Source organism: Oratosquilla oratoria, chromosome 44 (assembly GCF_046742065.1).
Source record: "Oratosquilla oratoria isolate Oo_2021 chromosome 44, ASM4674206v1, whole genome shotgun sequence".
NCBI classification, from domain to species: domain Eukaryota; kingdom Metazoa; phylum Arthropoda; class Malacostraca; order Stomatopoda; family Squillidae; genus Oratosquilla; species Oratosquilla oratoria.
Window position 1 is genome coordinate 9584405 of NC_134820.1, and position 24550 is coordinate 9608954.

At 40.4% G+C, this 24550-nt stretch overlaps 1 protein-coding gene across 9 annotated transcripts in view; it reads left to right on the forward strand.

The window, feature by feature from the left end:
- Positions 1-24550, forward strand: part of LOC143022159 (uncharacterized) — a 242939-nt gene that overhangs the window by 183886 nt on the left and 34503 nt on the right. For 8 of the 9 annotated variants that reach the window (XM_076180229.1, XM_076180227.1, XM_076180233.1 and 5 more), the window contains one exon: positions 9632-9718. The exons of the other annotated variant lie outside the window; for it this stretch is intronic. In XM_076180229.1, coding sequence (XP_076036344.1) covers positions 9632-9718 — 87 coding nt within the window. The remainder of the gene's footprint in view (positions 1-9631; positions 9719-24550) is intronic. 9 annotated transcript variants of the gene reach the window in all.

The window sequence follows — 24550 nt, forward strand, 5'->3', positions numbered from 1 at the left end:
ATTTGCAAAGGTATATTGAGGAAATGGTCAATAAATTAGATTGCAACAGTAAAAAACTATACACATGCACATACATGGCTCTTCCTGAAAAGTAGAATACAAGTATGGCAAAAAATAAAACAAAATAAAATAAAATAGAATAAAGAAATATAAACAAAAACTGTTATGAAAGTGTTAACTGCATTTCATATACTGTAACATTAGTGATGATAGTTCACACAAACATCAACCTCCTGTTTTTTTTTTAGAAAACACCTTGATGACACTATCTATTTTAACTTCAGTTTCATTGTGCACTGTGAGCAGCGCAAGGCCGTTTGAGGCGTTTTTGACCCATGGTGTTTCTTAAATATGTTTTCAGTCTCTTCAGGACTGAAAATGAACGCTCGACCTCAGCGTTCGAAACTGGAAGCGTGATCAGGACTTGAAGGAGCTTGGCTAGGTTTGGGTACATTCAGGTCTGGGTGTGGACAAAGGCATCTCCAATAGAGTCAAACTTGGCTGCTAATGAAAACCAGCGCTCTGCTTCTGCCTTGATGAAGCTCAAGGCCTTGATGTCAGCACCGCTGAGATGTCTGATGTTGAACCCGACTTGAATAGTGTCATCTCCAATCTGGCTCTGCAACTCAGTAACCACCTGGTCAAGGAACGGAACATAGACAGCTCAGCGGTAATATTCCTCAGTTGTCTGGAAGGGTATATTAGCTCGCTGTGTTTGATGCCCACTAAATCAAGGCACAGGAATGGTTTCATGTGATGAGCCTATCTCCTGGGGGAGATCCTCTGCCTTCTGGAAGACATCATGGAAGCTAGTCAGTGCTTCTTCCCAGGCCTTGTTGAGATACGTCACCACTTCACCGATCGTAGCATATGCTGAGACGAGATCGACCGTAGGAGACTGCAGGGCTCAGCCCGGCTTCACAGTGTGAGCTAGGATATACTCAGCAACGACAAGGCCTATCAGAAAATGTGGCTCTCTGATTGTGATCAGTAGTATTCCCGTAATCATGTCCGAATTGCTCTCATCCTCGAGGAAGAAGACAATAACCGGCAGGAATTCCATAGACACATCATACAATGCTCTATCTAACTGAAACCGATGAAAGCCAATTGCGCTCCAACACCACAATGACACTGTCATATGAATACTTACAGGTCTGGTTCAGCCTTCGGACAGTGTCAGATCCAAAATACATTAGATATAAAAAGGAGGGTCGGTTAAAAAAAAGAAAAAAATCGAGCAAATCGTTCTCTGACAATGGGATGTTAAAGGCAAAAATTTGGGGGGAGGTTTCAGCCCCATCAGCCCCCCCCCCCCAGGATCCGCCAGTGCTCTGGGGAAACATACATATGGATATGACCATTGAATACACAATGACTCAATGGCTAAAGGAAAATACCAGATATAGAAACAATGAGGAACCGTCGAGACTAGATTTTTAGATATTTACGTCAGAGCCTGAAACTGTGGACAGAATAGAATAGGCTCGGGTTCCGAATAGCGACTGTAATAACAGCGACTGTCAATAGAGCGACCTCACAATCGCGATTCCTTTAAAACAGCGACCATCACAACAGCGACCACATGATAGCGATTGTATTATAAGAGCGATTGTCATAACAGCGACATCATCGCATCAACTGCATGAAACTGCTCAGTAATAAAAAATTGAATCCTAAAGGGAATCTAAAACAACATTTTATTTGGACTAACTATAGAAGTCACACGATTTAAAAAGAAAAAGGCTAGTCAAGCCAAACAACAGAAAATCATCAAGCCTTGCAATAAAAATCAGTCATCAAGTGATCAAGCCACGTTTATTTCTAAATTGTGAGCGAGGGCTCGAAGGAATTGCAGATCATACTGATCTCGATTTTGCTGTACAGCAGTGATTCGTGTGTTCATTGTCACGTATCTTTTCATTCGCTGAGTCAGGTCTCTGCCTTGTAGGAGCTGGGTTCGGTTTGTCCGTTGAAGGGCTTCCTCCCGTCTTAAGGCTTCGATGAATCGAAAGATGGTAGGATGATGGGTTTCCGTTGATCCCTGAAAAGCATTATGCCAACTCTCCAGCTGGTTTTTAATTCGTGGCAGTCCTGCATCTTGTCTGGCTTTCACACTCCACATATGTACAGGAAACAATGGCTGTCGTCTGTCTTCCCTTCTGTTCCCCTCTAGTTCAAGGATTGATTTTGAAATTTGAATATTCACTTTATGTATAGTCAAGAAAGTTGATTAAGATTTCAGTATAGTTGTTGAGCGTGAACACAGGTTTGCTTTTTCGGTCTTTTTATGTACATAATCACATCGATATCTGAAGTTTCGACATTTTGTCGCAGTCGACATTCTGTCGTTTCGACGTTCTGTCTTTCGACATTGTCTCGTGCACCGTTTTTGCACATACTGTACTGTGTGAAAACGAAATTAAACTTATGAAACAAATTATCTAAATTGAAATTATACAGTGCACCAAGCCTTCAAGCATAGGTTATTTTCGCTGGGCCGGAATCACCGGCGATTTCGGCCCAGAAAAACCCTGGGCCGAAATCACCGAGCCGAAATCACCTTGGGCCGAAATCACCTGATCCCGGTAAGGGGTGGGGGAAGAACACCAACCCACGGAGGGAGGAATAATCGGATTTGCCCCAACTTGCGTCCTTTTTGTCCTGCTGTTTTGTCAGATCCTTGATGGTCCTGCTAGAATGTCCCACTACTTGAATATTGCTCGGCTCAAGTGTCCGGGTGAGGAGGGAGGTGACGTTGCTGGTTGGTAGGATTAGTCTTCTTGTTGGTTCCTTTTGTTGTTGCCGACCTTCCATTATTTTAATTAAGAACCCAAACATTAATATGACCGACGACCGACCGACCAACCAGTAAATTCACTTCAGTGAACTTATTTCACAAAGTGAACACAAACATGTAAACACGAACAAATAAATATGAGCGATAGAAACATAAGTCTGCGACCTTTTGAGCATATTTCATTCTGAACCTATCTCACAAAGTAAACACAACTGAACACGTAAATACAAACACGAAAACACAAGCAATTGAAACATAAGTCTACGACCATTCTGACCGGTTGATAGTAAAGTCGCTATTGATACAGTCGCTGTTATAATGGGGTCGCCATTATGACAGTCGCCGTTTTGAAAGTCGCTCACCTGATTACGTCGCCCTTATGAAGCCGTTATTATGACTGTCACTGTTTTGACAGTCGCTTTCCGGCCCGGATCCCAATAGAATACAAAATACCAATTGGGAAGAGTAACCACTTACTACTAGAGTTTGAATTTAAAGAACAAATTGATTTGAGAAGAAATTAAAAAATAGGAAATAGAAAAGGAAGATGTACAACAAAACGGATTTTGAGAAACTCAGAAGATTTTTTCAAAATGCAAATTGGGAAAACTTAAATGAAGAAACAAAGATGGAAGAGAAATGGAACATATTAAAAGAAATTTATAATTAGGGAATAAACAAATACATACCAAAACAGAAGCAAGAAAGGGTGCTGGTACAACAAAAAATGTAGTGAGGCTAAAGATAGAAGAGACAAAGCTTGGAAAAGATGGAAAAAACATTTAAAAAATGAGTAAGTGGCAAACATATATCAAACTAAGAAATGAATATGTAAAAATATGTAGGGATGAAAAGAGAAAATGTGAAAAGAACATAATAAAAAAAAAATGGAAGGACCAACCTAAACTCTTTTACAGGTAGCCTATGTGAAGGGTAAACTAAAAGACAAACAAGAAATAGTTAAACTGTTCCAAGGGAATAATGAATATGTACTGTAGGTGTAGAAATGGCTGAAATTATGAACAAACATTTTAAATCTGTATTCACAAGTGAAAGTACACAAAATTGGGAGGAAATACAGAGAGAAAGATCCCTCCAATGAAAGAAATAACTGTGACACAGAGACCAAATAAAAAACATTGATGTCAGAAAATCACATGGTCCGGATGGAATTGCAAACTGGATATTAAAAATAATGCATATATGAGCTAATGGGTAAAATATATAAGATAATTGATTACTCACTGAAAGAAGGAAAGGTACCACAGGATTGGAAAAATGCAAATATTGTACCAATATATTGAGGAGGAAACAAGGAAAATCCAACTAACTATAGACTGGTCTCCCTTACAAGCACAATAGCAAAAATGTGAGAAAAAGTTATAAAAAGTAGTTGGATTAAATATTTGGAAGAAAAAAATATCTACAGTATAAGCTCTTTTAACCGGCACGAGTGGGACCAAAGACGTGCCGGAAAGGGGGAATCCCGGTTACGAGAAGGAATATTTAAAAAATACATTTATTGCCTTTATTTATAGAGTACTTAAATAAAATTCATTCACTGGCATCACTTTTGTTGTTTATTTATTTACCAGTATATTCATATTTATTTATCTTTATTTATTTTCATGAAATCACGTATGTCTCTTTGTTTAGAATGTTTGTCTCTGCATTAAAAATTCATTTTGAAGACAGTGAAGAGACATCACGTCGTGAGTCCCCATGTAGGTGCACTGCTCTGCAAACTTGATAAATGTTGCCAATCCTTTAGCGGCATCCTTCCACGTTACTCTTGGCTCTGGGTCATCTTCCTCTTCACTATCAGCCTCTGTTTCCTTACCATGCTTCTCCTCAATCACTGCCTGAATGATTTCATCGTCAGTTAGTGTGGGGGTGATACGTCATTGTCGACCTCCATCCACTCCTGAAGAGCTTCATCAGTGACGCTAAGCTTAGCACTACCACGCATATCCTTCAACTCAGCCATCACTGCCTTCCTTTGCTGTCGGTATGTGTTTGTGTGTTGAGAGAGTCGCACGCTTAACATCGGGCGTCTTATTACAGTGGGCACTGGGCCTGACGGAGCAGCGGGATTTGTGGGAGATGGCGGGAAAGATGCGCGCTACCTCTGGCGGCGGCGTGAGTGGGCGGGAATTTAAAATTTTATTTTTTCGAATTTTTACATTTTTATACAAAATTGTTATTTCCTCGTGAATAATTTGCCGGTTATAAAAAGGAGCCGGATACGAGAATAACGGATAAAAGAGCTTTTACTGTATACTGAATCCAACACAATTTGGACTTAGACAAGGAAGATCATGTGCTACTAACTCGGCTTGTTTCTACTTGAGACTAATAGAAATAATTCAAGAAAGGGACAGATGGACAGATTGTGCTTTTCTAAATCTTTAAAAAGCATTTGACAAAGTATCACACAAAAAGCTATCAAGAAAAATTGAATAAATAAGTGATATTCAAGGAAAATTATTGGAATGGATGGAAGATTTCTTGACTGGGAGAAAAATGAGGGGAGTACTTAGAGACAAATACTCACCCTGGGAAGTAATGATTAATGGAGTCCCACAATGTTCGTTATTGGCTCCGATTATGTTTGCTATATATATAAATGACATGGATGAAGGTGTGGAATGTTAGATGAACTTCTTTGCAGATGATGCAAAAATATGATAGAAAGTAAGTACAGAGGAAGCTTGTGAATCATTACAGAAAGACTTGAATAAAGTCTGGGAATGGAGTAAGAAGTGGAAAGTGAATTTAATAGAAATTGACTACCGAAGAGCTTATGGAGTTGCATTCTGTTTCACAAGAAGTTGTGGAGGAGATTTTGTTGGGGAAGCAACAACCTTCCAGTGCAATAAAGGAGATGCTTAAAGCATGGGAAATGGTTTCATCATACATTGAGAAGTATCACTCTAATAAGGCAGTGGCTGTGTGCACTACAATTTTATTTAATAATAATGCTGTGTTGCATTTTTGCCAAATTTTGGAGCATAGACAAAAATGACTAGAGAGCTTTCTAGTGAAAAAGGATTCTAAAGGAAATGCCATTTGTACCAAGGTTTCTAAAAGATTTAAAGCTAATGAGTCAGTTGAGACTATTATAGCAGCAAGTGAAGAGGAATCTCCCTTGGTGGAAGATTATCCTCCTTCACCTCAATAATCCTCCCCCATCTCTGTCTCCCTTGTGCCAGGAGCTACCTTCTTTTTTCATAAATTGCAACAGTATTTTTATTTTATTTTACTAATTATTATTTCCCAGGTTCATTTACTGTACATTAAAACCTTTTTATTTTATGTGTTAATAATTTTAAAAACTATTTTAGATATTACCATTTTTGGGGGTAGCATGGGACACAATTTTGCATTTTACATTGATTCCTATGGGAAAAACTATCTTGCTTAATGAGTGTTTCGCATTATGAGTAAGATTCAGAAACCAAATATGCTTGTTAAGTGAGGTTCTACTGTGTGTGTGTGTATATATATATATATATATATATGTATATATATATATATATATGTATATATATATATATATATGTATATATATATATATATATATATATACACATACATACATATATAAATATATGTGTAATAAAACCACTTGGAAAATAAAATTAAAGGTGACCAAACGTTTTTGTCTATTTAAAACATTTTCAAAGGTACAGAATAAGGAAACAGTGACAATATATATACAAAAGAAGCACACTAGGGGGGAAATTAGGACGGGTCCATTGTGACCTCACTCTCTCAGCACTGCCGGACGTTTGAGCCGGCTACTGTCAACAATTTTGTGTGTTATAAAGTTATCTAATTTATACATTCCCATACTCATATTCATGTTCTCAAATGAAGCTTTTATATAACATGGTTCTATGATATTCCTCTCCTTAATGTCTTTACTTAAGACACCATTCTTTGTGTTATCCCAATCAATGCAATGATCAAAATCCCTTAAATGCAAAAACAACTCGCTTGAAACTTGCCCTGTTCTGATGTTATATAACATCAGAACAGGGCAAGTTTCAAGTGGGTTGTTTTTGCATTTAAGGGATTTTAATCATTGCATTGATTTGGGATAACACAAAGGAAATTGTCTTAAGTAAGGACATTAAGGAGAGAAATATCATAGAATCATGTTAAATAAAAGCTTCATTTGAGAACAACATGAATATGAGTATGGGAATGTATAAATTAGATAACTTTATAACACACAAAATTGTTGACAGTAGCCAGCTCAAACATCCAGCAGTACTGAGAGAATGAGGTCACAATGGACCTGTCCTAATTTCCCCCCTAGTGTGCTTCTTTTGTATATATATTCTCACTGTTTCCTTACTCTGTACCTTTGAAAATGTCTTAAATAGACAAAAACGTTCAGTCACCTTTCATTTAATTTTCCAAGTGGTTTTGTTACACATTTTGTGAATCACGCATTTTTGTGATTTATTCGCATATACAGTCAAACCTCGGTTTTCGAACATAATCCGTTCGAGAAGGCTGTTCGAAAAGCGATTTGTTCGAAAACCGAAAAAAGTTTTCCCATTATAATCAATGTAAATAATTTTAATCCGTTCCAAGTCTAAAAAACAACTTTTTCTATTTTTTTTTTTTTACTATTTTACACCATAAACTGCACTGTATACTGTTTACCATAAATAAGTGTATCCCACTTCTTTTCTTAAACTTTTCAAACCACCCTCTGCTTGCTTTAAAATCAAACCCTTCCGGAATAATGCTAGGATATTTTTTTATCAAATCTTCATACAATTGTCTTGCTTTGGCACAAATTGCATCTTCACTAAGAGTATCACCTGCTAACTGTTTCTCATTTACGAAAATCAGCAAAAGTTTCTCCACTTCCTCCAATACCTGTGGCCTTTGTTTGCTAAAAACACTTGATCCTTTAGCCACATCACTTGCTTTAACGTGGTCTTTATTTTTTTAGGATGGTGCTTATCGTCGATTTCGCCATCCCAAACTCCTTAGCCAACGCAGACACACAAACGCCAGATTCATATTTCGCTATTAATTCTTTTTTAAATTCAATAGTTTTGCGCACTACTTTCCTCTTTTCTTCACCACTTGAACTTGCTTTCTTTGGACCCATGATTAGGGGCTAATACACGATGCAAAGATGAAAAAAGTCAGATTTACGTAAATAAGAACGAACACGTCTGCTCGGAATGAACTTTGATCGCAAATGCGCTACGGAGGAAGCGTCCTTAGCATTCGAGTTCTCTCGGCTCACGAGTGAGCCGCGTTCGGGTACGCTCGGCTTCTTTCGGTTTGTTCGAGAGCCGAAATTTGGTCGAGTTCTCAGACATACAATTCTCGAACTTTTTGGTCGAAAACCGATTTGGTCGAGAACAGAAGCGTTCGATAACCGAGGTTTGACTGTATACATATTGAGTTAAATTTGACCACAGCTTGGGCTAGAATCAACTTCTTGTTGATAGACTTAAGTTTTCTAATCAAATATCTTGGCTCATTGGGGAGGCGGAATAAAATGATACTGTACAATGTTTTGCTGATCATAGAGCATTTTCAAGTACAAGATATGTTTGGTACAAAGCTGTTACAAGTTGAATACAAACTAAAGTAGTAATTGGGAGAGGTTACAATAAATTTGGGGTAGATTTTGTCTCCCCCATATTTAATGTTAATTCTAACCCAAGCTGCAGTCAAATTTAACTGAACATATATAAAGAAGAATTACTGCCCACTGTTATGAATATATATATGTATATATATATATATATATATATATATATATACATATATATATATATATATATATATATATATATATATATATATATATATATTGGGTAACCTACCTTTCTGGCCAGGGCTGTTGGGAACCAATGCAACAAGCTCGGAGCAGGTTCTGGGGACTCGAACTCACAACCATCTGCTCATGAGTTCAAGACAGCATCCACTAGGCTACTGCACTACTGACCCAAAATATTTAAAAATATCCATTTCCTCTAACCTCTTTCCTTTTACCCAGAAGTCAAACTTTTCTCAGAACTCAAATACAAAGACAGCTATATCATACAGTACTACATCCTGTGAATGTGCTTTGAGTTCTGAGGTACCACTGTACATCAATTATCATATACCAATGCATTGTATCATGTGTGAGACTTATAACTGTAACTTACATGGTTGTCTTCATCTGTCTCGGCCATCTCATGTGCATGGATGAGCTAATCTAGCTAGTAGGCAAGATTGACTAGTGGCTGAGATAGATCTTCAAACAAAATGGACAAACACTTAATCAATAGGTCATAGATGTTTTATTGAATTATGATTATGTGATCTCTATTGGTCCAGAGAAACTCTTACCAAGTAATCCAGAACAAAGAGTTCCAGAAGTTTGGTGGTGAACCTGTATATAAAAAGAATATTAATATATCTGAATTTCTCATTAACCTCTTCAATACAAGTCAGTTCTCATGCACAGCATCAGATGCCAAATGTACAATGCATCGCACCATTCATATTATAAGATATAAATTTACTGTTGTATTAATCATTCTCTTTCATTTTGAATAATAATAAACACAGAAAATGTGATCAAACCAGTTCACAAAATTCGGGGGTCATTCAGCTACAACTACAAAATAAATATAATCAAGACAATGTTGCTGGCATTCTTGTATACCCACTTGTACCTCATAATGCCTACATAAGCATCATCATATTGAAGAGGTTAACATAATGCATTACAATTTCTTTGCCTATTTTGTCAATATCAGGTGCTCTTAAGGTGTTTCTATTTCAAATTTCAATCTTCTGCAGGATGACCCTGTTGAGGAAGGCAATCAAGATAGTATTATCAGTGCATCAGGAGTAGGGCAGCCATCTTCTGTGTCAGCTCAGGAACAGGTAGTTATCACTTCTTGACTTTCTATTAGAGATTCAGGATGTTATTTTTCTTCATAGTGCATTTAATATACAGTAGAACCTTGGTTCATGAATTTAATTTGTTCCTGAAAACCATTCATGACCTGATCAGTCAATCAATTTGTTGCCCTTGGCCTCTCTTGCAGAAGACCTGTAGCTCAAAGAAATTGGCAACAGCCTACCGTCAGGACCATGAGTCACTTAGTGAAGATGTATTGTTGTTTAGGTATTGTTGATGTGGAGCCCTGTAGTATGGGGGTGTTCTGTGTCCTCTGTGTGGCAGAGTTACATCCAAGGCAGCCTGAATCTGTGGACAAGCCCACTGTGGTGGTACTGTCCCAACAACGGATGGTGTCCTGAGCACAGTTGTGCCAGTGTGATTTCTGTATGGTGTGGGAAGGCCCTCTTTATGGGACCTATATTGATTATGTGACCCAAAATGTTCATAAAAAAAAAAAAAAAAAAGATTCCTTCAGTAATCAATGTAGAATGGATAAATCCATTCCTAGACCTCAGATTATCGCTTAATAAAACTTTTACAACAGTACTTTGTGAACTTAGATAAAACCAATTAAATCAGTTCAATCTAATTAAAAAACAATCTATCTAAATACCAAAGGCTTCTTCCCCTTGTTTCCCTCTCATCTTACCCCTTTGTGGATGAAGGGTTTATCGTGACAAAAATGATAGACACAATAATAAACTGATAAGATATAAATTAAAACTTAACTTAATTTTACCATAATAGCTTACCTTAATCCCTGTCATTGTGGGGTTAAATTCTGCTCAGTAGCATACAGCTGATACTTTAGGGTCTGTATAGGGTGCCCCTATGGACCAGAGCCACACATCATTTTGTCTGTGATAGAGGAAATCTTTATTCATAGAAAAATTATGCTACTTTATTTTACTACGACTGTCCCTCCTGTACCAATTCTCTGAACATTCATTTCCTTTTTCACTAAACGGGACAGGAATAGGAATAGACATCTACTCTCTGTAGACCCAAAGGGGACATTCCTAAAAAGAAAAAGCAAAGTCATAAGAGGGTCTGGGAGGAATTTTCTAACCAGAACCCAAAGGTTTGGGTCTTTTAATGTGCATGGATGTGGCACAGATGAGAGTAAAAGGGAAGAGATAGGTAGTATGCTTGTGAGAAGAAAGATGGATATGTTGGTGCCGAGTGAAATTAAGTTGAAAGGGAGGGGCTAGTTTGAGTTTGGGAATGTAGTTGGAAGGGTCTCAGGAGTGAAGAGAGGACAAGGGAGAGAAAGGGTGGCTATACTAGTAAGTGAAGAGATAGGTAAGTGTGTGGTGGAGTGGAAGGAGGTTTCTTCAGGGTTAATGTGGATGAAGGTGAAACTGGGAAGGGAGATGTGGGTTTTTGTAAGTGCATATGGACCTGATAGTGAGAAGAGTGTAGAGAAAAGGGAGGCTTTCTGGATTATTTAAATGAATACATAGAGGGTTTAGGGAGAAATATCAATGAAGTGGTATTGGGAGATCTTGATGCTAGGGTAGGAGACAAATTAATAATTGGAGTGGTTGGGAAGTGTGGAAATCCAGGAAAAAAATTGTAGTGGAGAGATGATGGTAGAGATGTGTCTAGAGAGTTGATGATAGCAAATACAGTGTTTCAGAAGAAAGTTGAGCACAAGTACACATGGGAGAGGGTGGTGGATGGAAGGGTGGTAAATAGGGCTTTAATGGAGTATTTAGTGGTAACCAGGAGAAGAATAGGAAGTTTTGGATGTACATGTTCTTAGGGGAGAGAGTGGGAGAATATCAGATAATTTTTTGGTAGAAGGTAAGTTCAGAATGGAAGATAGATGGAGAGAGAAGGAAAAGGACAGAAGTTAGGGAGGTGTTTAGAGTAAACTGCCTAAATGAGAAAGAAAAGGAGGAGTAGTACAAAAGCTGAAAGAAGAGTGCGAGGAAGTGAAGGATAGAGTAGAGGAAGAAGGGAGTCACAAGGTGTGCAAAGATGGTGTGTGGAACAAGGAGGATGGGAGGAAATAGAAGGAAGGGTTGTGAGTAGTGGGATGAGGAAGCAAAGAAGGTTGTAGAAGAGAAGAAACAAGCATTCACAGATTGGTTGCAAAATAGGATGAGAGAATCATATGAGAGATACTAAGAAAAATAAGAAAAGTAAAGCATAAGATAAAGGAGGTAAAAAGGAGAGCAGATGTGAAATGGGGTAAGAGTATGACAATTTTTTTTATATTAATAAAAAAAATTGGAAGGAAATTAAGAGAGAAAGGGGAGACAAATCAAGTAAAGAAGAAAAGGTAAAAGGTGCAGATGGAGAGATGATATTAGAAGAGGTAGCAGTAAGAGTAAGATGGGCAGAATATGTTAGGGAGTTGCTAATTGTAAAGGAGGATATAGAGGGAAAGGTAGTTGCAGTGGGAAGCACTAAGAAAATGACAGTGATGAATGAGGAACATGGAGGAAAAATAAGGAAAGATGAGGTGAAATCAGTTATTAGAATGATGATAGCAAGTAAGGCACCTGGGTTGGATGAGTGGCAAGTGGAGTTTCTTAACCTCTTCACTCCGGGGCACATTGCACGTCTGGCAGCATTAGCTGCCCAACGTGCGATGTTGCATCATAATAATCACATTATAAAAAATAAAGTCAGTGCTCAATCGTTCATTCTCTTTCACCCGTGTATTTTGATAACCATAGAAAATTTATGAAGCCAGTTTAGAGAGAATCAAAATTACGTATGTACGACTACAATAAATATAATCAAGATGGCGACGTTGGCATCATCGAGTACCCACTTGCTCCTCATGCCGCTTACATAGGCGTCACCGCATGGAAGTGGTTAAAAAGTGAGGTACAGTGATGGTGGAGTGGCTGGTGAGGTTGTTTCATGTTTGTCTAAAAGAAAGTAGAGTGCTGGAAAACTGGAGGAGTGGTTCCACTTTACAAGGGAAAAGGCAAGAAGTGTAAGTGTAGCAGTTTCAGAGGGATCAGTTTGTTGAGCATAGTTGGGAAGGCTTACGGGAGGGTTTTGATTGAGAAGAAAAAAAAAGGGAACATAGGGAGTAATTGATGAAGAACAGTGTGGGTTTAGGACAGGTAGGGTTGTGCAGTTCAGATTTTTGTGGTAAGGCAGAACATGAGAAAGCTTTAGGAAAAGGTAAAGATTTTTTGGGACTTTTATACAGTACCTTCCCCCTGACAAGTGATTTAGCAAAAAAACAAAGGCATAAAATCCACTCCCACCCATTCTATCTCCATGTACTCTACTCCCATTCACCCCCCTCCCTCCCTCATATCTTGGCTCCTGGATGACGGGTCATCCTTGCATCTTGCCCACTGCCCTGGGTCAGAAGCAATGCAGCAAGACACAGCACATCCACAGCAAAGCTGCTTCATTTAATTGGCGACCCTCTTATCCGTCCCCTCTTGCAGAAACAAGAGTAGACAGGGGGAAATCCCTTCGGGTTGTGCCAAAATATCATTCAAACATATAGTTTGACCTCTCATTAACGGACATTAATTAGCTGTGTTTGCAGTGTTTTCACTGTATTTTCGGTGTTTTTGGTGCTGTCGTTTAGTGTTGTGCAATCACTATGCTACCCAAAAACCACTCCAAATCAACGGATTATTCACATCAACGGACACAGTTACCCTCCTATTAGTCCGTTAATGAGAGGTCAATCTGCACTCCCTCCCCACATCCCCCACCCACTCCCTTCCATGCATCTCATCATCCATACACAAACATTCACCACTCACTCCTATCTTCTGTCTTCACCCTTCCTCAACAGACATTCCCCTCTTTCCCAATGCCTGTTTTACCCCATCCATCCATCTCATCCTTGGTCAGCCCCTCATCTTCACTCCCTCCACATCTGCCTTCCACACCTCTTTTACTAATCTTTCTTCACTCATTTTTCCATGTATCCAAACCATCCCAATACTCTTTCATCAACCATATCTGCCAACTCCCTTTCTATCCCAGCTCTCCTCCTCACCTCCTCATTTCTCAATCTATCCAGCCTTGCTACTCTTACCATACTTCTCAGGCATTTCATCTTAAACACATTCAAACTCCTTCTCTCTTCCTCTCTTATGTTCCATGTTTCTGCCTCATACAGTTCTGTTGACACAATCACTCCTTCATACAATCTCCTCTTAGCATCCATTCCCAAATGTCTATTTCTCATTACACTTTTTAATTCCCCAAGGCATTTACTCGCTTCTCTCAATCTACATTCTATCTTCATCTCCACTCCTCCCTTTCCCACCATATTTGCACCCAAGTATCTGAAGCTATCCATTTCCTCCTGTCTCTCTCCCTTAATACTCACTTCTAAATTGCTACCACATTCTCCCCTTGTAATCTCATCACCTTACTTTTCTCCACATTTATCTTCAACTTCCTTCTTTCACACACCCCAAACTATGTCATCAGCTTCCTTAATTTCTCCTCTGATCCTGCCACAAGCATTGTGTCATCAAGAAACGACTGGCTTGTCTCCAATTTCTCTCAATTTTTTTTTTTAACCATCTCCAATCCTCTGCCCATTACCCTTGCATTTACCTTTGGCACCACCCCATCCATGTATAAATTGAACAGCCAAGGTGACATAACACATCCCTGGTGAAATCCCACCTTTACCCCAAACCACTCACTCTCTCCATTTCTAATTCTAACACAAGCTCTACTATTGTAAAAACTCTTGACTGCTCTTAACCACTTCCATACCGTGACGCCTACGTAGGCGGCATGAGGAGCAAGTGGGTACTCGATGATGCCGACGTCTGCATCTTGATTATATTTATTGTAGTCGTACCTACGTAATTTCCATTCTCTCTAAACTGGCTTCATCAATTTTCTATGGTTATCAAAATACACGGGTGAAAGAGAACGAACGATTGAGCACTGACTTTATTTTCTATAATGCGATTATTAGGACGCAACATCACATGTCGGGCAGCTAATGCTGCCAGACGTGTGCGATGTGCCCCGGAGTGAAGAGGTTAACAGCTTTCCTCTTATTCCATATATCTGCAATACCTTCCACAGTGCCTTCCTGTCTACCCTGTCATAAGCTTTTTCCAAATCCATAAAAGCCCAAAAAACATCCTTACCTTTTCCTTAAGCTTTCTCACATATTTCCCTTACCATAAAAATATAATCCACACAATCCCTACTTGTCCTAGACCCACACTGTTCTTCACCAGTTATTCTCTCTGTTCCTCTCCTAATTCTGTCAAACAAAAGCCTCCCATAAGCCTTCCCAACTACACTCAACAAACTGATTCCTCTGAAACTACTACACTCACACTTCTCCCCTTTTCCCTTGTAAAGCAAAACTATACAGGCACTCCTCCAGTCCTCTGGCACTCTACCCTCTTTTAGACAAACATTAAACAACCTCACCAACCAGTCTACCATCACTATACCTCCCTTTTTTAGACACTCTGCATGACACCCATCCAACCCAGGTGCCTTACCTGCTCTCATCATTTTAATAACTACTTTCACCTTTATGGATTTGGAAAAGGCTTATGACAGGGTAGACAGTAAGGCACTATAGGATTGCATTTATATGGGATAGGAGGAAAGCTGTTAAGAGCAATCAAGAGTTCTTATGAGAATAATATAGCCTGTGTTAGAATTAGAAATGGAGAGAGTGGTTTGAGGTAAAGGTGGTACTTCACCAGGGATGTGTCATGTCACTTTGGCTGTGTATTATATTCATGGATTGGTTGGTGCAAAAGGTAAATGCAAGGGTAATGGGCCAGGGATTGGAGATGGTTAAAGAATATGGAGAAAACTGGGAAATAAGCCAGTTATTGTTTGCTGACAACACTGTGCTTATGGCAGGATCAGATGAGGGATTAAGGAAGTTAGTGACAATTTGGGAAGGTGTGCAAAAAAGGAAGTTGAAGATAAATGTTAGTAAAGATAAGGTAATGAGATGTACAAGGGGAGAATATGACAGCAAATTGGAAATAAGTACTAAGGGAGAGAGACTGGAGGAAGTGGATAGCTTTAGTTACTTGGGTGCAAATGTGGTGGGAAAGGGAGGAGTGGAGATGGAGTTAGAATTTAGATTGAGAGAAGCAAGTAAATGCCTTGGGGGATTAAAAAGTGTAATGAGAAATAGACATTTGGAAATGAATGCTAAGAGGAAATTTTATAAAGGAGTGATTGTGCCAGCAGTACTGTATGGAGAAACATGGAATATAAGAGAAGAAGAGTTTAAATGTGTTTGAGATGAAATGCCTGAGAAGTATGATAGGGGTTACTAGGCAGGAGAGAGTGAGAAACAAGGAGAGCTGGGGTGGAAAGGGAGTTGGGAGATATGGTTGATGAAAGAGTATTGGGATGGTTTGGAAACATGGAAAGAATGAGTGAAGAAAGATTAGTAAAAGAGGTATGGAAGGCAGAGGTGGAGGGAGTGAAGACGAGGGGGCAACCAAGGATGAGATGAATAGATGGGGTAAAAGGGGCATTGGGAAAGAGGGGAATGTCTTTTGAGGAAGGGAGAAGACAGAAGATAGGGTGAGTGGAGAATGGTTGTATATGGATGATGCTGTGATGCATGGAAAGGGGTGGGTGGGGGAATGGGGGGGTGTGAGGGAGTATGTGTGAATGATATTTTGATGCAGACCGAAGGGATTTCTCCCTGTCTTCTCTTCTTCTGTGTAAGAGGACAGAGAGGGGAAGTTGCTGATTAAATGAAGCAACTTTACTGTGGACATGGATAGATAGATAGATAGACTTTATTTGGCAATGAATCAATGTACATGAAGTGCAAATAATGACAAGAACACATAGTTCGGAATAATAAATGCAAATTGCCGAGGATAACACAAAAAGCATGTACGCTTATTTCCATTGTGGTCCTCATCAGATTGTTATTCTACACTAAGTCACACTGACAACATACGTAGGGGGTTAAGGGGACCAGAGACAATCATGAGTAATACCAGTCAGAACACACATGACACATAAACATTGTTATAGTTTAGCTAATATTACTAAAATGTTTGTACACATAGGAATATTGAGACCAAAAATTTGAGCACCATCACAAAAAGGAACATTGCAATAAGCAAAGGAACAACAAAATAATATTAAACTGTAACAAAACAGTATGAGTGAGTACTATATCAGAGTAGTACCATTAATGATATACTGCATTATTCTACAGCCGTATCAACATGTATGAGTGAGTACTATATCTGTGTAGTACCATTAATGATATACTATAATATTCTACATCTGTAACAACATGTAGTTATAGTGAATGCTACACTGCAGCTGGGGTCACCTATTAATTAAATCTAACATTTAACCTGAATCTCAGGACAGAGTGGGCAATTAGTATGAGCACTAGGGAGTAGTACATTATAACCTGAAGCATCAGGGGTAGGGTACAGGGGACCAGTACTCGAATGAGTAAAACAACAAGGAGAACGAGGAAAAAGGTCAGATCATAACTGTTCTCGGACCCTACCTGAGACATATACCATATTATGACTGGCAAAACAAAGGTGGAAACCAATTTGTAAACATCAATCATTGTTATACTAAACTAAACTTCTGAAGAACAAAAAAAAAGGGGGGAGGTCAGAACAGTTATGAGTGAACACAGATTTGGATGGTATTACTCATGGAATCAGGTATCCCTCACTAAGCTAGTAGTACACAAAATCAAGGCTGTTCTCTGTCCATAGCTGAGACATATAGTAACCCTTGACTTTTTTCTTGAAGGTAACCTTGCTATTTGACTTCTTAATGGACACAGGTAGTGAGTTCCATAGTTGAGCACCTGTGAAGTGGAAACTGTTTTTGGTGAAGGGACCTGCATGAGGTACAATAAGAGACTCTTGACTGTTCCGGGTTTGGTTCTCAGCCGATAATGTAAAATTACAGCTCACATATGAGGGAGCAGAATTATGAACGACATTGTAAACCTGGTTTAGTTTCAACTGCTGGACACGATATTTTACAGGTAACATTCCTACCTTGCTAAATTCTTCAATACCAATATGACTATGTTGAGGTAAATTTAGTATGAATCTAATTATCTTATTTTGTGTAACCTGTAGCCGGGACTGGTTTTTTCTGCTCAGACTGTACCAAGAGCTACAAGCGTAATCAAAGTGATGTTGTAACAAGGCTGAGACCAGAAGCTTCTTTGTTTCCAGGTCAAAATTTCTGGCTTTCCTGTACAAAAATTTGACTTTATGTGAACACTTGGATACAATCTTATCTGTTATGGCATTCCCTGAGAGGGACTGATCTAAGGGTATTCCAAGATAGGTTACCTCTTGTTTTGACTCCAAGACATTAACCCCACATCTGACCTGTACATCGCTGTGTTTCCTGAGGTTGGGTTTTGATGCGAAGACAATACTTTCCGTTTTACCAAGGTGTAAAGACAGCCTATTTTCTATGAGCCAGTCCTGGATCGATGACAGTTCTGGATCGATGACAGTTCGACACTCAGTTTCTCCTCTACTTCAACTGGGTCCCTACCTGAGACAATTAGAGCGGAGTCGTCTGCAAATAGCAGTAACTTACAGTTCACCGCACCTGGCATGTCGTTAATATAGACCAAGAACAGTAGCGGTCCTAGAATTGAACCTTGTGGTACACCACAAGTTATCTCTCTGTCATCTGAGCAGGCTTCATTTACCTGTACTAGTCGTTTGCGACCTGTAAGGTAGGACTTGAACCAGCCAATATTCGCCACTCCTAATGCCTGAAGTTTTTTTAATGAAATATCATGGTCCACTGTATCAAATGCCTTTTGTAGATCCAACAAGACTAAACCCTTGTAATTACCTTTGTCGCATTCCCATTTGATCAGATCGTAAAGGTATATTAAGCTGGTGTCTGTTGAGTAATTCAGCCTAAAACCAGATTGCATACCATATAGTAGATTACGGTCCCTGAGGTAGGTATCTAACTGATTGTATACGGTATGTTCCAAAACCTTGGAAATAATACCTAGAATTGAAACAGGCCTGTAGTTACCTGCCTCAGTTTTTGCGTTTTTCTTATAAAGAGGTGTTACCCGAGCCCTTTTCATGTCGCTTGGGATAGATCCTGAACCAATGGACAAGTTTATTATATGGGTTATTGGGGGGAGTAAGAATTGTGGCTCCATCCTTAACAAACCTCGCAGGAATGTCGTCTAACCCTGTAGCCTTATTGGCATTTATGCTAGCCAGTAATTTAGACACTTCTTTTTGAGTGGTCTTATGTAGTTTGAAACACTTTGTGGACTTGTCTTTATAGTACTCCTGAACGTGCCCCAGCCCAAACTTCCCAGAACCCGTTGGGAGGGATTTAACTAGTTTTGTGGCTATGGTTGTGAAAAAGGTGTTGTTGTTGTTGTTGTTGTCGTTCCCTAGACTGTCTGTCCGAGCAGTCCCGTCTCCCCAAGGAATGCCATAGCCTAAACTGGGTTTTCCCACAAATCCTTTATAGAGCGTATGTTGTGTTGTTTGCGTGCATGATTGTGTATAATGCAGTCTTCCATTATGTGTTGTATGGTATGGGGTGAAATGTTACATCCTGGGCAGCTGTTCACAATGCGGTCATCCAGCCTCTTCTGGTAGCTTAGAAGTGCTGGGTGGTGACCGCACCGCAGTCTGGTGTTGAAGTGGTTGGGTATGATGTTCCTATCAGAGTTAAGCTCGCTGTTTGTCATGAGTCCTATCCTGTCTACTTTGTTACTAGGCTTTGTGTGAACTTCTAGGGTCTTCAGTGTTTGCCAAAGCTTCCTTGGATCGTGTTTGTTCTGGTGCACCATCTTAGTACAATAATCAGCTTTGGCTTTCTCCTTCCAATATTTCACCTGATTCCTATAGTACAGAAAGCCATTATAGTCCTCCTGATTTCCACTTTTCCTAAATCTGGCAATGAATCTGTCTCTATCTCTAATTAAACCCAGTACTTCGTTAGTCATCCATGGCTCCGTCCTCTGTTTTATTCATATCTCTTTGAGAGGCGCTACTCTATCTATAATAGTAAGAAATGTGTACTTAAAATTAGACCAAGCCTTATGACCATCGGTACAATTTAGAACTGGCGACCAGTCTGTCCTACCCAGTTTATCTACAAAATGTTCTCGTGAGTAATGCTTCATGGAACGAAGCGTCACTGTGTTGTGCTTGTTGAAAATCGTCTTCCTAGCTTTCCTAGTACAATATATGAGCTTGTCGTCACTAAGACCATAATCACAAGCACCAGCCTGCGTTATCTTGTTACGATCGGAGACCAGGATAAGATCTATGATGGACCTAGATGTGCCTGTTATTCTAGTAGGCTCGTCAATCAGTTGTGTCAGGCCATGAGATATTAGCAAGTCTCTCATTGCCTTAATAAGGTTGTTATTTGTACTTGTCAGATTCGTATTAAAATCACCTAGGATAATAATTTCTTGGTCATGCATATTGACCTGATTGAAACAGGTAGATTCTAATGTGCTATACAAGGACATCTGTTTCGGTGGTCTGTAACAGACCCCGCATAAGATGGGATGCGATTTAGGTGACAATATTTCCACACAGCTTCGAGCCCATCGTTACTCATAAGGTCTGTACGGGGGTTGAATGCTAAATCGTTTTGTATAAATGTACATACCCCTCCTCCGGTCCTCTTTCTATCATTACGCACAACACTATAACCCAGAATCACAATTTCCGAGTCGGAGATGGTACTGTCTAGCCAAGTTTCGGTGACACCGATGACTGCTGCCCTGGTCCACCGCGCAAGTAGACAGAACTCGTCTATCTTAGGTAGAAGGCTTCTGGCATTCAAGTGCATGAAGTGGAGGCCCCGCTTGTTGAAGCAGTTGAAATCGCCCCCAGGTGTTGACTGGGGCGAGGCACAGCGATCGGGGTTAACAGGTGAAGGGTCAACCTCACCATCGGACAAGGGGGCTCCTGGTAGTTCATTGAGTGTACACCCATTGCAAGTGAAGTGGAGAATGTCCTCATTCACCAAGGCAGCATTGTAGGTTTTGAGGGAAATTCCACAACACTTGATGTGAGTTCATTCCCCACATGATTTGCAGCTGATGGCTCTGCTATTGCGACGGACTCCTTTTAGACAGCTTACAAATGGGTGTTTTGGGACTCTCGTTGCAGCTGGGCTAGGACAGGGATGTACACCCACTCCTCGTTTAACGACCTACTCGGTTAACGACTACTCGGAGTAACGACGGGCTTTATGACAGACCAATATTCGTTTAACGTAAATCTCCCGAAGTTACGACGTCGTGTACGATAATTAAGTTGGCTGAGGCAAATTTGTATGATGTTATAAATGAACTTGTACGGTGGATATTAGCTGTGAGGTAAAGTGTTCTGAAGCTTAGGTCTACATTACCATCCTGCAAGCTGCAAAAACTACCTGGGGTACAATATATACCGGTAGTGGTAAATTTGTAGTTTCGACCAAGGGCGCAATATAGCAATAGAAAATTAATTATTAATTTTGTAAATTATAATGTATCAACGTAATATGCTATTTTGTGAGCGGAAATAAAAAAAAGGTGCTAAAACAAATTTCGTAAGTAACGAAGTCATGTCAGACGAATGGTACACCATGTTTGTTATGATAGATGCCGATGTCGAGGAAATGAAAGGATGATAAATTCGCCTAACCTAAACTAAACTAACCTAACCTGTGTTTGATAAATCATTACCTGCAAATTGAATGTCATCCGGCTCGTCCTCGTTGTCGTCGTCGTGAGAGACGTTGGGAGACGACAAGATGGCGTCCCGATACTATGCTACCGACTTCGTTCATTAGCATATTTTCTTGTAGCATGGTATTTTTTACTTTCATTTCCGCCCACAAAATTGCATATTACGTTGATACGTTTTAATTTACAAAATTAATAATTAATTTTCTATTGCTATATTGCGGCCATGGTCGAAACTAAAAAAATACCCCGGTATTCAATATGGAATGTCAGCATACGCGGATTTGGTCATATACGGTAATTTCGGGAACATAACCACCGTAAATAAACAGTAAATAAAGCTTTAATGTACTGTATAAAAGAGGGAAATACACGAAAATAAAGATACATGTATTGCTGGACATTGTACATACAGTACATGTACATATATGTATACACTTTCGCTTAACGACCAATTCGGTTAACGACGGCGCGCTGGTCCCAATTGTCGTCGTTAAACGAGGAGTGGTTGTATATCACCACAGAGAAGGAGGGCGTAGGACACCAGAAGCTTGGAAGTGTTGATTTTTCTCTTTGGTGTTATATGAGAATTTCTCCTTTGTTTAGCTAATCGAATCCGACGCCACTTTTTGACTTCTGTTGTTGAGGTAGGCGGGGGAAGGAACTGACACAGAGTATGGTGGTTAAAAGATATCCTAGCCCTCTGTCTCTCACCCCAATGTTAGAGAGGAGCGGAGGGTAACCAGGAATGCCCACTGCAACGTATGAAGGTTGACCACTTGCAGCTATGTTAATCAGCAAGACCGCTCCCAGCATGGCTAAAAGCATCCTGGCGCCATGTCGTAAATTTTCACGTGTGTACACTATTCACGGCACCGATTACAAACTCTTGAACTGGAGACACTTAAACACGCGTACAACACTTCGGCCCCACTCAGAGATTTAAACAAGTCATTCAAGATTTCTTCTCTGTGCCAGGTTTATCCTTTCTGCCTTTAGCACGATGAGCATTAAAGTCAGGATGGTTAAAAGTTCGGGAATAAAATCGGAAGGATAAGAAAGAGAAGGAAATAAGAACGGAAAGAGAGGAGGAGAAGGATACAAAGGAGGGAGGAGCAGGGAGGAGGAGAAGGAGGAGACTTGGCGAGGGGAGAGCAGGGAGGAGGAGGAGGAGGTCTAGCCGTCCAAGCCGTCCAAAGCCGTTTACTCGGCGTGCGAGGTGTGTTTGGGGGGAGGGGGAAGGAGGGGTAGATGGTTTATGACCCCTCAACACGGCCACAAACATGGCCACACTGGCACCCTTGTTCAACTTATAAACAAGCTCGGCCTCGGCCCTCGGGCATTTCGATTCTTCCTTTCAAATTTCAAATTTGTTTTCCTAATTGTGGCTACCACTGGCTCAGCTAGTCACTGCATCTGTGAGCCATGTTGTGTGTTGCTCCAATACTTCTGGCCCAGGGCAATGGGTGAGAAGCAGGGATGACCTGTCATCCAGGAGGAGCCAAGAAAAGAGGGTGGAAGAGGTGGTGAGTATGTGGGGATGGAATGGGTGGGAGTGGATTTATGCCTTTGACTTTGGCTACTTCCCTTGTAAAGGGGAAAAACCCATGGTATATATACATACATATACCAAGGCTTTTTCCCCCTTACAAGGGGGGTAGCCAAAAAGGAAAAAGCATAAAATCATTCCCACCCATTCCATCCCTGAATACACTCCACACCCCTCCACCCTCCCTCTTATCTGAGCACCTCCTGGATGACGGGTCATCCCTGCATCTTGTCCACTTTCCTGGGTCAGAAGCAGTGTTGCAAGACACTGCAAGACACAGCAAGGCCACTTCATTAAATCAGGGACCCCCCTCTCCGTCCCCCCATGCATAAAAGGAGAGGACGGGGAGAAATCCCTTCGGGCTGCGTCAAATTTTGCTCACACATACTACCTCACCCCCCATCCCCCCACCCATTCCACCTCATGCATCACAACATCATCCATATACAACCATTCTCCATTCACCCCTGTCTTCTGTCCTCTCCCGTCCTTCCTCAACAGACATTCCCCTCTTCCTCAAAGCCCCCTTCACCCCATCCATCCACCTCATCCTAGGACGTCCCCTCATGTTCACTCCCTCCACATTTGCCTTCCATACCTCTTTTACTAGTCTTTCTTCACTCATTCTTTCCATGTGTCCAAACCATCCTAATACTCTTTCATCAACCCTATCTCCCCCTTTCCACCCTTGTTCTTCTCCTCACCTCCTCATTTCTCACTCTGTCTAGCCTAGTAACCCCCATCATACTTCTCAGACACTCATCTCAAACACATTCAAACTCCTTCTCTCTTCCTCTCTTATGTTCCATGTTTCTGCCCCATACAGTGCTGTTGACACAATCACTCCTTCATACAGTCTCCTCTTAGCATCCATTCCCAAATGTCTATTCCTCATTACACTTTAATCCACCAAGGCATTTACTCACTTCTCTCAATCTACATTCTACCTCCACCTTCACTCCACCTTTTCCTGCCATATTTGCACCCAAGTATCTAAAACCATCCATTTCCTCCAGTTGCTCTCCCTTAATGTTCACTTTCAGTCTGCTGCCACTTTCACCCCTTGCACATCTCATCACCTTACTTTTACCCACATTTATCTTTAGCTTTCTTCTATCACATACTCTCCCAAACTCTGTCACCAACTTCCTCAGTCCCTCCTCCGATCCTGCCACAAGCGCAGTGTCGTCAGCAAACAACAGCTGGCTCACCTCCCACTTTTCTCCATTTTCTTTAACCATCTCCAATCCCTGACCCACTACCCTTGCATTTACCTCTTGCACTACCCCATCCATGTATAAGTTGAACAGCCAGGGTGACATAACGCATCCTTGACAAAGTCCCACCTTTGCCTCGAACCACTCACTCTCTCCATTTCTAATCCTGACACAAGCTCTACTACTCTCATAAAAACTCTTGACTGCTCCTAGAAGCTTTCCTCCTATCCCATATATCTGCATAACCTCCCACAGTGCCTTCCTGTCTACCCTATCGTAAGCCTTTTCCAGATCCATAAAAGCCCAAAAAACATCCTTCCCCTTTCCTATAGCTTTCTCACATATCTGTCTTACC